A 13389-nucleotide genomic window follows, 5' to 3' on the forward strand; every position below is an offset into this window, starting at 1 on the left:
GATAACATACAAGTACATGATAAACTGTTGATACTTGATAAGTTGCAGTTGCTCAATAAGGTAAACTAGTACTTGTTATTCGAATCTTTATGCAGTGATACTTGTTCTAATGAGTTGTTTATTTTATTTCTTTTGCGCCCTAAATTCATGAAAGAAATGTCGAATAGAAGTGAGTTATTGGAAAAGCTAAGGAACATAAGTGAAGAGTGCTCCGATATTATTCTTTCACAATGCAGTCATTTTGACTGCTTTGGGGCAATATAGGTATATACTAAATTTCGGTCTTTCTAGTGTTAAAAAATTAAAAGACCAGGCCTTTTGGGAGCAGGATGTTCAGGAGGAGCCTCCTGGGAAAGTAAAGTTTGGGTTAGGCCCAGAAGCAACGCGAGGAAAAGTCAGGGACTCCCCTTAGCAGAGGGAATGGTGTGAACATGCTGCAGAGTCTCCTGTAAAGAACGGCCAGAGACCTGCATGGCAGGGACAGAGATTGCTGGTGGTGGGCGGAGGGGCGCTGAGGCGGGTGTAGTGGTCTCAGACCAGAGGTGGGACAGGAGGTGATCTGGGGTCCTACCCACTGAGCTTAGGAGCTGGATGGAAGGGAACATGTTTCTCCCAGCACGGGGGCCTCTGCGAAGGCTGCAGGGGTGCGGATGCGTACATGAGAAGCACTGCTTTGGGAAGGTGTGGATGAATTAATGAGGAAAGGGGCGGATGCAGAGGTTTGGGGTCCCTGCTGTATCAGTGCTGTTCTGGAGACTGCAGGAACAGAGGGGGAAATCAGGCCTTCCCTCCTGCCCTCCAGGGATCCGAGAAGGAAACCTTGCATTTCTCTTGTAATTCAGGGTTGGACACAGCTTTCACTTATTTTTATTAGCTCCTTGATGTTTGAAAGAATTCTTGAGATCAGAAGGACAGTATCATTAGCTCCTTCCCAGGGAGAGAAACGGGGGTTCAGGAAGCCCAGGGCTGCTCCTAAGTGGCAGTTAGCAAGAGAAACCAGACTTCAACTCACAGTGCCGCCCAGGCTGACCTGTAGTCTTGTTGGGGAAACAAAGCAAAGGCTGTGAGAATAAATAAATATTCCCAAATAGCGTGTGATGCAAATGTGTGACAGCCAAAGACAGGCCTCAAATTATTATCGACAAACACGTCAATTAGTGCCGGGTTACACTCTGCCAATCACACCAAGTGTTGAAAGTGCATTTTCGTTGGATCTTTCTATTGCTGAACTCTGTCCTGCCAAGCAAAAGAGTCAGAAGAGAGAGTATGTGCCTAAATGTTGAACCTGGATCTTAAATTATACTTGGGCTCAAATCCTACCTCCATCTTTGCCAAATGGCCTTGGACTCCACTTCTTGGTGCTTCAGGCCCTTCGCCTATTACATGAGGACCCCCACACCCAGCTCACGAAGGACTGCCATGCTGCAATTCTGCAATAACGTAACGCATAGCTGGCTCACGTGGGAGGGGGCGCTCAATACATAAAAGAGAGTTATCATTTTTTATTGCAAAAGGGAATTCGCATCCTTTGGGCACAAACAATGTTGCAATACTTTCGTATATCCTTAATCCTCACAACAAGATAGGTCCCATTACCCCCTTTTTAAAGATGAGGAAATTGAGGCCCAGGGAAATTAGCTCGCCCAAAGTCCCACAGCCAGGATGTAAGATAATCATGTTTGGTCTGGCTCTAAAGTCCTCATTTTTTCACTCTGCCGTAAAACTGATGGTGATGGCAGAATTGGGTATAAAAGGACCCTCATCAAGGCAAAGTCTGAATTATGGGCAAGTGATCTGTTTCAGAGCTCCCGGGGGATGAGCTGGAAGCTCCGTTCCGCTTGCAGGACTCTGGTCTGGGTTCAGACTTGCTGGGCCTCACGTACAAACTCTTGGCCTCGCCTCCTCCTTCATCTCTCTCCTCCTCCTACGTAAGGATTTTTAGATCAAACTGCAGCCTCTGTCCTGGGAGATAATCCCGCAACCTTGTTTTCTGAGTGACCTTCCCAAAGAAGGGCTTCGCAGCCACGTTCTCCTCAGCCCAATCACACAGTCGTCCTTTTCCTTGAGCCCTGGCCAGACCTCAGGATGGCAAGGCAGCCGGCTGCCTGCAGACGCGTTTTATGCTGAGGAGCTGCTCGGAATAAATTAGCCAGTGCTCAGGATGTGTTAGATACGCTACTTCCACATCGCATTTTATTTCTGCTTCAGTCCTTTCCTTCTCAAGCGCCACCTCCCTTCCCCTTCCTGAGGGCTGGCGTCTTCACATGTGCCCATCCTGGGGGGAGGCACAGCTCTGCACAAGAGACTTTTCTCCCTTCTGCTAACAACCTATAGATTCTAAAACCCAGACATGATCAGCAAGTAAAGAACTGAAGCAAAAAGACGTTCAATCACCCAAGGGAGGCAGAAGCCTAGTGGGTCCAGAAGAATTAAAGGTAACAAGATAACAAGATAAAAGTTAACAGGAATTAGAAATAACAAGAGATGGTGGCAGCAATGGCCAACCTGCACTGGTGAGGGAGCCGAGGGTTGTGCCTGGGCACTGGTCTCTGTGAGGTGTGGGTGCGGCAGAAACTCCCGATGGATGGAATTTTTAGGGGCCCCTTGACAAGCCCCTGAGACCCCTTCTCTCAGGGGAAGCTCTGTTTGCCTTTGGACACATCACCGGACTCCTCCTGCTTCCCTGTTATTTCCAGGGACCGGAGGAGCCACTGGATGTCAAGGGGGAGAGGTACTTGGAATGGAACATTTTTTAAGGCTCTTTAAAGGCGTGTCTAGCAGAAGGGCCCCTTTTTCAAATGGAAGGTACCCGGAAGTGTTCTGTGCCGGCATTGGGTTTCTTAACATCTGATATGAAAAACCATCTTCCCCAATACCCCCCACCCCAGTGTCCCTAACACACACCCACCCCTCCTGTCCCCAGCAACTCAAACTCAGATTCTTTGGCTGTACTCACACATACTGAATCACAACTCTGGGGGTGGAGCCCAGTAATTCCCTAATCACCTGGCCTGGCCTCCACCCCCAGAGATTTTGATTCAGTAATTTTGCAGTGGGGCCTGAGAATCCGCATTTATATCAAACTCCCACCTGGCGCTGATGCTGCTGGTCCAGTGAGAAGCTCTGGTGCAGGGAGCCTCCTGGCTGCCTCCGGGGCACAGGTTTCTTCCATAAACTAAGCGGTAAACTGTGCAAGATCAATGCAGGACTGGGACAGCAGGGGAGGAGGGGAGGACAAAAAGAAGGAAAAAGAAAGCCTGGGAAGTGATGCCTAGAAAAGAGACTTGTTCTTTCTCAGCACAATTATCAAAACTTCTTTCTTGTTACTTCCATTCCCCAATTCCTGGTCCATATTAATAACCACTAATTCAGCGGTTCTCAACCTGTGGGTTGCGACCCCTTTGGGGGTTGAACGACCCTTTCACAGGGGTCACCTAAGACCATCGGAAAACACATATATAATTACATATTATTTTTGTGATTAATCACTATGCTTTAATTATGTTCAATTTGTAACAATGTAATTGGGGGTCACCTCAACATGAGGAACTGTATTAAGGGTCACGGCATTAGGAAGATTGAGAACCACTGCACTAATTAATGCTTTGTGGTTGGGAGCCACTAATAGTGTCTCCTGGGCCTTAGAAAAATGGTGGTGCAAGACCTGGCCCAACAAAAGAAGAGTACACAATCCCAGGACCCAAGGTCAAACCCCTAGGGCCACAGGATCTTCACACTGGTCTTGTCTAGATGCCTGTGGTCCCCACTTCTCAGACATCAGCATGCACCAGGATCACCCCGTTAACCCTCAGTCACTGACTCAATAGATTTGGGGTGAGGCCCCTCCTGAAAAGCTGCATTTTTAAAAATATATATATTTGTATTGACTTCAGAGAGGAAAGGAGAGAGAGAGAGAGAGAAACATCAATGATGAGAGAGAATCATTGATTGTCTGCCTCCTGCACACCCCCTATTGGGCATGGGGCCTACAACCTGGGCATGTGCTCTGACTGGGAATTGAACTGTGACCTCCTGGTTCATAGATCAACGCTCAACCACCGAGCAACACCGGACTGCAGTCGGGCTAAAAATCTGCATATTTAATAAGCCCTGTGTGATGCAGACGCTGCTTGCCCAGGGACCCCTCTCTAGAATCACTGGTGGGCACATATGAAATAATGCCAGAAGTCGCTTAGAGTCATTTAGACAGCAGCCACCCAAGGGCAATTCTGGGAAAGGTGAGTTGCTGCCAGCCCAGCAGGGCTATGAGGGCCCTCATTCTCTCTGTGATCAGCCGCCTCGGGTGTGGCAGCCAGGCATTCCGCAGACACGGCCACCGCAGCGCCAGGACAAGGCCCTTTGTGAGACTCACTCTGAAATGTTCCTGTTTCCTCCCTCAGAAAGTCACGGGAACTCTTACATCCGGAAATCTAGACCGGACTCTCTGAACGTCACATTTGTCACGGTCTTTGTTATAGAAGTCTCACCATTTTATACCATTTGCCAGAAGCCGCGATGTTCAGATGTTCAGAGTGGGCCCAGAAATGCTTGTGGACTTGACCTGACCAGTCTGCATCCTGTGGACTGGACTCAGGCTTGTTGAAGAGGTGCAGCCTGCCTCCTCTCACTGTGTCGTTTCTCTCCTCTCTCCCCCTCCCCCACCCCCAGTGCACTCCCAGAAACAGAACAGGCAGACCTGCGTGCGGAAGAGCCTCATCTGCGCCTTCGCCATGGCCTTCATCATCAGCGTCATGCTGATCGCCGCCAACCAGATCCTGCGGAGCGGCATGGAGTAGCCGCCCCGCCGCTGCGTCCCCGCTCCTGCGCATGCGCACGCCCTGCGGGCCGGCTCTTCCTCCACAAAAGCAGATCTGGACGATGCAGACGTGGCTCAGTTCGGCGAAGAACCCAAGGTTGCAGTGCAACCTCTGTTGCAAGTCCACTTCATCTCCTTGGCAGGGACACAAAAGGGCTGTCTTCAATGCTTTAATGGTTTTGTTTCCTAATGCAATAAATAGCCAGGAGTTCCGAGTGATCGCTTCAACCACCTGCAGAAACTCCGCACAGGAACTTCATTGTCATCTCGGAATTCCCATGGCCATGCGGGCCAGTGGTAAGAGAGCAAGGGAGAGGCGTGAACACGCAGTCACCTCCCCGCCCCGTCCTTTCAACCCAGGGGGGCAACTGGAGACCCCCCCAGGGCAACCCAAGGCGTGACTTCAGGGTTGCCGCAGAAGAGGGGGCTCTCCACCTGTCCCTGGCTTTCCTCCTCCACCTAGTGGAGCGCCCCCCAAGGCGTGAGGGGAAAGCTGTCGGAGGGGTGCAGGACCTGCAGCTGCTCCCATGCTTCCGTTCTTACAGCCTTTCTACAGGACTCTAGCTGGCAGAGCTGGGGAGTTCTCGGTTTCCATCTGCACTTGGCTTTCAGTTCCTAGAGCCCATCACGCACCAGCATTTTGGAATCTGCAGAGAGCCTTCCTCCCAGCTGTGCTGCTTGTGCTGCCATTAAAGAACAAAGAAGCATACTCGTGGGCATCTCTATAATCACATAGACACGTAGATAGATGTATCTATTTGGCTTCTTCATGTGTGGCATCATTCTTCCCTAGTCACTTACTCCTCATATAAGCTAATCCTCCGACACGCATCCCTGCCTCTTTTGGGTGGGAGAGGTCGTCTGGGGGACGGGGACTGAGTCTGGTGGTGAGGAGGTGTTGCAGCCCACGCCCCAGTCGTCCGCAACAATGGAGCCCGCACACGTCTCCCTGCCAGAAGACCTCTGTAAGTTAAGGTCCTCACGCATCTTACCTTTTTCTCACCTTACAGTTGGCTTGGTACGTTAGTCTTCCCCAGATAAAACGAGGAATACAATCCAGAGTGGAAAGATCAAACTGCTGTATTTTCCATAACATCTTCGGGCATTCAGATCCTGCAACTGACTCGCTTCCATGAGAGAAAAACAAAACAAAGGGATGTTAATAAGCTTAGCCAACAGGACAGGTCACTTATCCGGCCTGTGGAATCCTTTCTTCGGGGAAGGAAACGGAATGCAGTGGTCTGTTTTCAACACCATTTCAAGTCTGTGATTTCCTGACTTTTCCTACGTGTCATATCAGCCACCACTATTAATTCAAGCTTGCCTAGTCTGGTTAGCCAATACCCTTTCAATGGAACATTTCCCTTTGTACTTTTCCAAGCTCAGGTCTTTATTTCTATGATGGAATCGTCTTGCTCCTCTTGCATCCGAAAGCTTTGAGGTTCCAGAACCTTTCCTCTCTCAGTGCAGCCAGGTAGGCTTTTTGGTGGGGGGTGTGTTCCTGAACCTCTCCTCGAGCTCCCCCCTCCCCCTGCCCCTCCCTCTCCGCTTTCTCCTTACTGCCTTCTTGGACTTGGAGCATCCACGGTCTCAGCTTAGGATCTTCTTCCAATTCACCTCTGCCGGCGCTTCAGGCAACAGCCTGGGGGCAGCTGTAGGAACTCCCCCACTGTGGGAGACCGAGAATATCCATGATGAGCACAAGAAAAACTAGGGTTTGAGCCATAGTACAGAGGAGGGAGCAGGTGTAAGCTTTCAAGAGTCCAGGGGTATGAGAGTCTCTCTGGGAAAATGCCTGGGGCCCCGCACATCCAGGCCAGGAAAGCACCAGCCTGCCTGCCCACCCTGCCCTGCCACAGCACACCTGCACATCTGCCTCTCCTCTCTCCCTTTGCCTGACTCACCATGCCCCCCGCCCCATCAGAATCCTGAGCAAGAACAGGTCCAGCCGTAGCATGCTAACAGGACAGCTTCATCGTCAGCTCCTGCCCAAAGCAGTTGGCCCTCCCTGGCTGAGTTGAACTTAGGTGGGAAGGGCCCCTGAGCCACTAGACTACATTATACTGGGGCAGGGGGTGCAGGGTCCTATGTAGACTAGATGGAGACCCCAGGGACGATTCTTAAAGGACTGTGCCCCACGAGATGGGATTGCAATGCTCTAGGTGAGGCTGGACTTCTTCAAAGGCTGCTGTGCTGCAGGTTCTTCTGCCTCCCACTGGAGAACAGGGACCCTGATGATGGGAGGGTTAGCCTCTATTGGAAGACAGATTAGCCACCATGCAGGGGTGGAGATTAAAAGAGTTCCCGCAAGGCACCAACAGCCTGTTCCCTACAAAGTCCTCCTGACCTAGTGACCGGGAAGACAGCCATCCTACCCAGAGGAAATCCAGGAGAGGCATTCTTTATGGGGGTTTCTAGGGAGAGGGGACACGAAGGCATCCACAGAACTCTCTTGGATGGGCTAGAAGTTAACCTCCTCCATGGTAACCTCAGGTGTGTCCCACAGGCTGCAGGGTGTGGAGACAGCCCAGAGTAGTGGCCTTCCTGAGACTTTGGGCGCTAAGAGCTCGTCCCAGTGACTTGCACCCTGGCTCCTTTGTCTGGATGGTCTTTGTCAGGCAGCTCAGGGTGCAAATTTCCCCCAGCCCCGCCCCCCAGGCCTGTCCACACCAGTGCCCTCCAGGGCCCCATACCTGTCAGCATCTTCACCACAGGGGTTGTGATGTTCCTGGATGAAGACTCTAGAAGATCCTGGTCCCCAGGCCTTGTGGCCCCAGTGGGAGGTGACCTCTGCAGGAAACGAGAGGGAGGACATCAACTCTCCCTCTGTGCTCTTAGCTAATAGACATAGCGGCCTATTCTGAGTGACTGGCAAATTGAGTTTGGCTCATTCTTGTTGCAAGAATGGGTGCCCCCCAGGCCACACAGGGATGATCAAGGAGGCATTCTGCCTAAGAGACAAGAAATACAAACCCTGATGCCCTTGGCCCCCAGAGAAGCTGTCACCCATCACTCCAGAAGCAGACAGGGCCCCCAAATAGGACCCAGCATGGGAACTATTAGCAGTGGCTTCCAGAATGTGGATCCCATGTGACCAATCTGTAAAAAAAAACAAGGGAGGGGGGTTGCCATGGCAACCCTTGCATTCCACCCAGAGTTTGCCAAGGCACACAAAAATAGGGAACATTTTCTTAAGGAACACTTGGGTTCTGCCTGATTGCAACCTGACTCCCTGCATCCACATCCTGCTGCGGGGAAATTACCCTTCAAACATCTCCTGGTTTCTCTGCCTTTTTTCTTTTGTGCTTGAACCTGCCCTCCCATTTGCTCAGGAGAACAGGAGCTACCTGGGAGCCAGGTGGCATCCTCCCTACTCTCCCCCTCCCCCACCTCCCAGGGCCCAGAGCAAGGACCTCTCAATCTGGGGGGGAAAGTCAGAAGTGTCATCTGGAAGGTAAAGCTATTTTAAGCCTCAATCGTCCAAAGCATCTGTTTGCTGGTTAAGAAACTCTCCCATGAGCCAGAAATGTGAACTGAAGTGAATGGAGGTTGACATGTGGTCTTGGGCAAGTCCAGTGGTTTCGAAGACGCTGGGTGTTTCATTTGCAGAGAAGATGTGTCCTGCAAGTCTTCGTTCTGGATACCTGCTCCTGTCTCAGGTTTCACAGGACAAATGGTCTCCTCCAGCAATTTCCAATCTTTTTCATCCCATGGCACACATAAGCGAATTACAAAAATTCTGCGGCACACCAAAAAAATGTATTTTTTGCTGATCTGACAAAAAAATAGGTGTAATTTTAATTCATGCACACTGGACGGCTATTATGTTGGCTGTTGTCACTTTTTTATTTGACAATCTAAGGGAAAAGAGGTCAGTGCCCCTGACAGGTAGTGCATGTTTTAAAATTTTTTGCGGCGCACCCGTGTGCCTTGGCACAACGATTGAAAATTGCTGGTCTGCTCTCTATAGTTAGCCAGAAGAACCTAATGAAAGATAGCAAGCACAGTTTGACAATAATGCCCCTCCCAACCTCCCATCCACGGAATCATAAAGTGATATATCTAAGAACTGAGAGGAAGAAATTTATTTTCTTCCAAATGCCTTCTCTAGGTTTAAGTCCAGACTCAGATCATAAATCAAAGAGACGTTTGCTCTTCACCAGTAGCTAGAGCTTCCCTGGGACCATATGACGGCTTGATTAGAAGAGGACAGGTGTGACTGCACAGCTCGACCCCTTAGCTGGGCTGGCCCAACCGTGGTGGCCGATGCTGTGGCACCTGTTCTGCGGGGCCCTGGCTCTCCGGCCCTGTGGAAGCTGCTGAGCGCTGCTCCTCCCAGCTGGAGGTCTCCAATCATACTGGCTCATCTTACTGTACTATTTCTCCAAAGGCCCATAGGAATCATGTCACTCACCCTGCTCCACTGACATATAGAGAAGGTCCTGAACCCCACTGTAAAAAGGAGGTGCCCCTTCTTCTATAATGCCATGATAATGCAGATGGACTGAGCTTAAGCTTCTAGACTACGGCACATACCAGTTACATTACTAGGAGACTGCAGGGCTGCCTTCCCTGCAGAATATCTGTCTAGAATGACCGCAGGTCAGAGTGTCACGTGGCCTCTTCAGCGACCTCTCAGGGCTAAAAGTCCGTAACCTAGAGGCCTTGCCATAGCCATCCTCCCTCACCACCTCATGGCTAAATGCCCCCAATAGGGGGGGGAAAAATCCATCAGAAGTAGAAAAGAAACAGCAGCTAGGGTTTTCAATCTGAATTATTTAAAGTGATGGCAAAAGAGAGGAGGATTTGGGCTGCTCCTTACGGACCTGTCTCCACGACGATTTAAATGTCAGAACTGTTCAGCTCACTCCATCCTTCCTTTGACTAAGTCACTCAGGGGACTGTCCTCAGTTAAGTGGCCTTGCCAGAGACACTTGATTTGGAGGAATAAGGTCAAGTACACAAACCATCCACGCATTTCTCTTAGTATCCTATGCTCATTGCTATTGCACAGTCTTTTTTGCAGCTATGGTTTCTACTTTTTATTGGTTTGGGGCCCTTTTTATAGGGTCTCAAAGGACAAAAGTCTTCAAGGTGAAATTAATTGGATTCAGTTGGCTTGAAATATAGCCACAGAGAATCAGGTTGTGCCAGTCCTTCAAAACAGTTCTCTAACACTGGAGAAGACTTCTCCAGCCTCCTGCCCCTTACCCCTACCTTGGGTAGCTTGCAGAGCCCCCTGGGGATGCTGGCATAGCTCTCACCCACCTCTTTTCCGTGAGCACGATGGGCGGATGCTTCTGACATTGTGAGAAGTTATTGTCCAAGTGAAAGGATGCAGAGGCTGGAACTTCCCGGTGGAGAAGAGCAGAATAATTAGGAAGGAATACTCCAAGGAATGCAAAATCCAAGTGTGATGTTGCCTCAGGCCTGGACCTAAGAGAGAAAAAGACAGTTTTTAAGGGGCTGCAGAGGCTGGTCTCTGAATGTGTTCCTGGTCTATCGGGTCGGCTTTGGGAACCCAGGGCATTGAGTGCCATGGGGCTGCTGCCATCAGCCTGTTCCCAAGGACGTGCACTGGGAATTTCAAGAGCGGGCTGGTAGCTCGTCTCTCTGTGGGGGATGCTGACAGTGGCCAAGGCCCAAATGCCTCTCCCAGGCTCTCTGTCTGGCCTTGGTCCTGTGGAACTGAAGCCAGGAGAGCAGAGCATAGAACCAGGAGTGTGGGCAGCTCTCTCGGCTGGGAAGGGCACAGGAGGCAGGACCCCAGGTGCCCGTGCCACGGACCAGCTGGATCATTTTGAGTGACTTCCCTTCTTGGCCTCAGGTTTCTCATCTCTAAAGCAAGAGGAAAGGTAAACCAGATGACCCAGAAGAGCCCTCCCCTTGTGACTCGTTTGCCTGAAACAAGTCAAAATGAATGCCCATACTTGACAGGGCCTTATGTCCCTATGAATTACATTAGTGACTGAGTTCCTTTTTTTAACACAAGTGCTAAGAGGCCGTTTGTAATCAAGTATCCCGTGTGGTGTCCATTGCCTATATACGAAACAATGCAAATTGGCTTATAGCAAATGTGTTGCGGACAAGAGGTTTCATTTACTTCCTGGGGTCTGGCTGATTCAAGGAGCGTCAAGAATATGGCCTGGCTTAGCCAGTGTGAAAGATAAGAGGCTTTGATCACCTTACCGCAGGTTACAGGAATCAGAAAACATGCAGAAGGAGGGGAAACAAAGCCAGATTCCAGGAAAAGGTGCTTGTTTCTCCATCTGAAAGCCCAAAGAAGCTACCGAATAAAGAGCACAACTTCCGGTCATTTCTCTCTTTCCTTTTATCTCTGGCCGCCGGAATAGCAGTTCTTGTGTATGTGACTGTGGTTGGCAGTTATTTGTAACCCTGCAGAAGGGAGCTGTGTGACCTCTGGTGACTGTCAGGAATTAGGTGGACAGTCTAGGGAGACCAGCAGTCTGCGCTTGCCCATTAGCTGGTTGGTGAAGGCATCCACAGGTGCCTGCAGTAAGTGTGGCCCAAGCATGACGAGGGGGAGAGGGCAGGAGGAGAGTGGCTGCAGGAACCCCAAAGTCTCCAGCCCTTCTGCCCATGACAACATGAACTCCTAGGTTTCAGTCCTTTTCTTTTTGTTTTTATTGCTGTTCTTCCCTGGAAAGACCTAGATTGGCCAGGAAAGGGCCCTTTCAGCTCTTGGTGGAAATGTACCCAAGCCCGTGTCTCTCAGCTCTCTCCGAGGAAAATCAAAGAATATTCTTTCTTACTGACCCAGAAATCAGGTTTCGGGGGTCCTTGAATGGCTTCTTAACGGGATTTGATTTTCTTCCCCAATTCCAAATCCAGGAAGAGGCTATGTCGCCAAGGACTAACCAAAGACAATGCCCTCAGAGGGGAATCAGACCCGGAAACCTGGTCAGGGCAGAGGGTTGGCAAATGATCATCTATTGGAGGTGGGGATCACTGCAATCCAAGGGGTTGTCAGACCTGAGACATGAACGTTTTCTCAAATCACAGTAGCAAATGGCTGGATGCAAATCGGAGTGCAGCTGAGGACCGTTATAACCAGGACAGCAGGAGCCTGGCCGCTCTCGTGTCCAGACTGGGCCACGAAGACTGAAATCCTGGGTGACAATCTTCCCGTTTACCTCATTCTCGCTCCATCTTTTTTTTTTTTCCATGTAGTATCGGTTGATGATTTCTGCTATTAAGCGATGAGAGAGTCTGTAGACCAGTCAAAAGAAAATCTTTATATAAAATGTAAATATTAATATAAATTAACATGGCATGCAACTTACTGATCCAATGAAGCATATATTATTCATATGTTATCTCAGTGTATAAAGGAAACCTGACTGCCATATTTACCAGATGTTTTCTCTAACCAAACCTGTCTGTAAATATATAATCTGTATAAAAAAGAGTCTAATTTACCATTATTTATGCAATAGAAAAAAATAAAAGTTTTTTTTTTCTTTTGATGAGAGATTCAGTTCATGATATGTGGTGTGATTTGCAAATGGATCGTGAATTTCATTCCTGTTGCCCCAATAGGGCAACCAGATCTATTGGGAGGGCAGGTCAGCATCACGCCCTCCCAAGAAGGCAGCGAAAAAGCAGTCCCTATCTGGTCCTGCGGTGGGTGGGGTTTGGGAGGGCAATGATTGACATAAGGGGAAATAAGCTGACTGTGGAGCATATAAGAAATATGAAACATCTGGCCAGGGAGGCACCCAAGCTAATGGTGTCATCCTTTTGGTATTCCATTTACCAAATTCTCCCCAACATTAGCGTTCAGGCATTGCATGTTTTCCCTTAAACTTTTGGAATTTGTAATGTGATTTGAGCTTCTTGGACAGAGGAAAAGATATTCATTCCTTTATATCAATATAGAAACAAGGGGCACCAAAAAGTTAAGTGATTTGATTAAGGGCACAAGTAGAGATCTTGCCCAAATTTGGACCAGAAATCTCCAAGCATCCTGAGGGCATGTCTTATTTCCTTTACTTTTCAGTGATGTTATCAAACATTTTCCTAAAAGTCTTGTACCTAAGCCAGAAATCCAAGTTTCCATGGAAGTAGCATCTCCCAGATTCTCCAAGAGTCCCCAATTTTAAGTGTTGCAATTCATACACCTTCTTAGGAGAAATTTATGAAGTAAAATCACTATGCATTTTCTATGGCTTAAAAATTCTAAAAATAGATTTCCAAATTCTGGGCATAAAGCATGTCTTTCTCTCTGTTAAAGGAGAGCCCCTGGCAAATTCCAGTGAGATGATAACTTGTATTTTATTCTCTCTGATCTGGGTTTTAAGTTTGTTGGTTTTTTTTAAATTGTAAGTAAACATTTGGTCACGAATATTCATTCTCCTGGGAATGAATGGAGACACACTTACCAGAGCAGGAGTGTCTTGCAGGACAAAAAGCGCCGGGGACTGACCACAGAACTCAAGGCTCTGACCCCTGACCACAGCCAGAGCAATTTAGAAGCCTGAAGTCTTCTTGCCCAATCACCCAGTCTTGGCCCAAACTCCATAATGTCCAAAGTAAAACAAAGCTTGCCCTTA

General features: G+C 49.1%; 1 protein-coding gene across 2 annotated transcripts in view; it reads left to right on the forward strand.

Moving 5' to 3' along the window:
* Positions 1–7153, forward strand: part of CALN1 (calneuron 1) — a 446046-nt gene extending 438893 nt beyond the window's left edge. For both annotated transcript variants that reach the window (XM_015568560.1, XM_015568561.1), the window contains one exon: positions 4669–7153. In XM_015568560.1, coding sequence (XP_015424046.1) covers positions 4669–4796 — 128 coding nt within the window. In that variant the 3' untranslated portion in view covers positions 4797–7153. The remainder of the gene's footprint in view (positions 1–4668) is intronic.
* Positions 7154–13389: the final 6236 nt, after the last annotated feature.

Source organism: Myotis davidii, unplaced genomic scaffold (genome assembly GCF_000327345.1).
Source record: "Myotis davidii unplaced genomic scaffold, ASM32734v1 scaffold424, whole genome shotgun sequence".
In the NCBI taxonomy this organism is placed as follows: Eukaryota; Metazoa; Chordata; class Mammalia; order Chiroptera; family Vespertilionidae; genus Myotis; species Myotis davidii.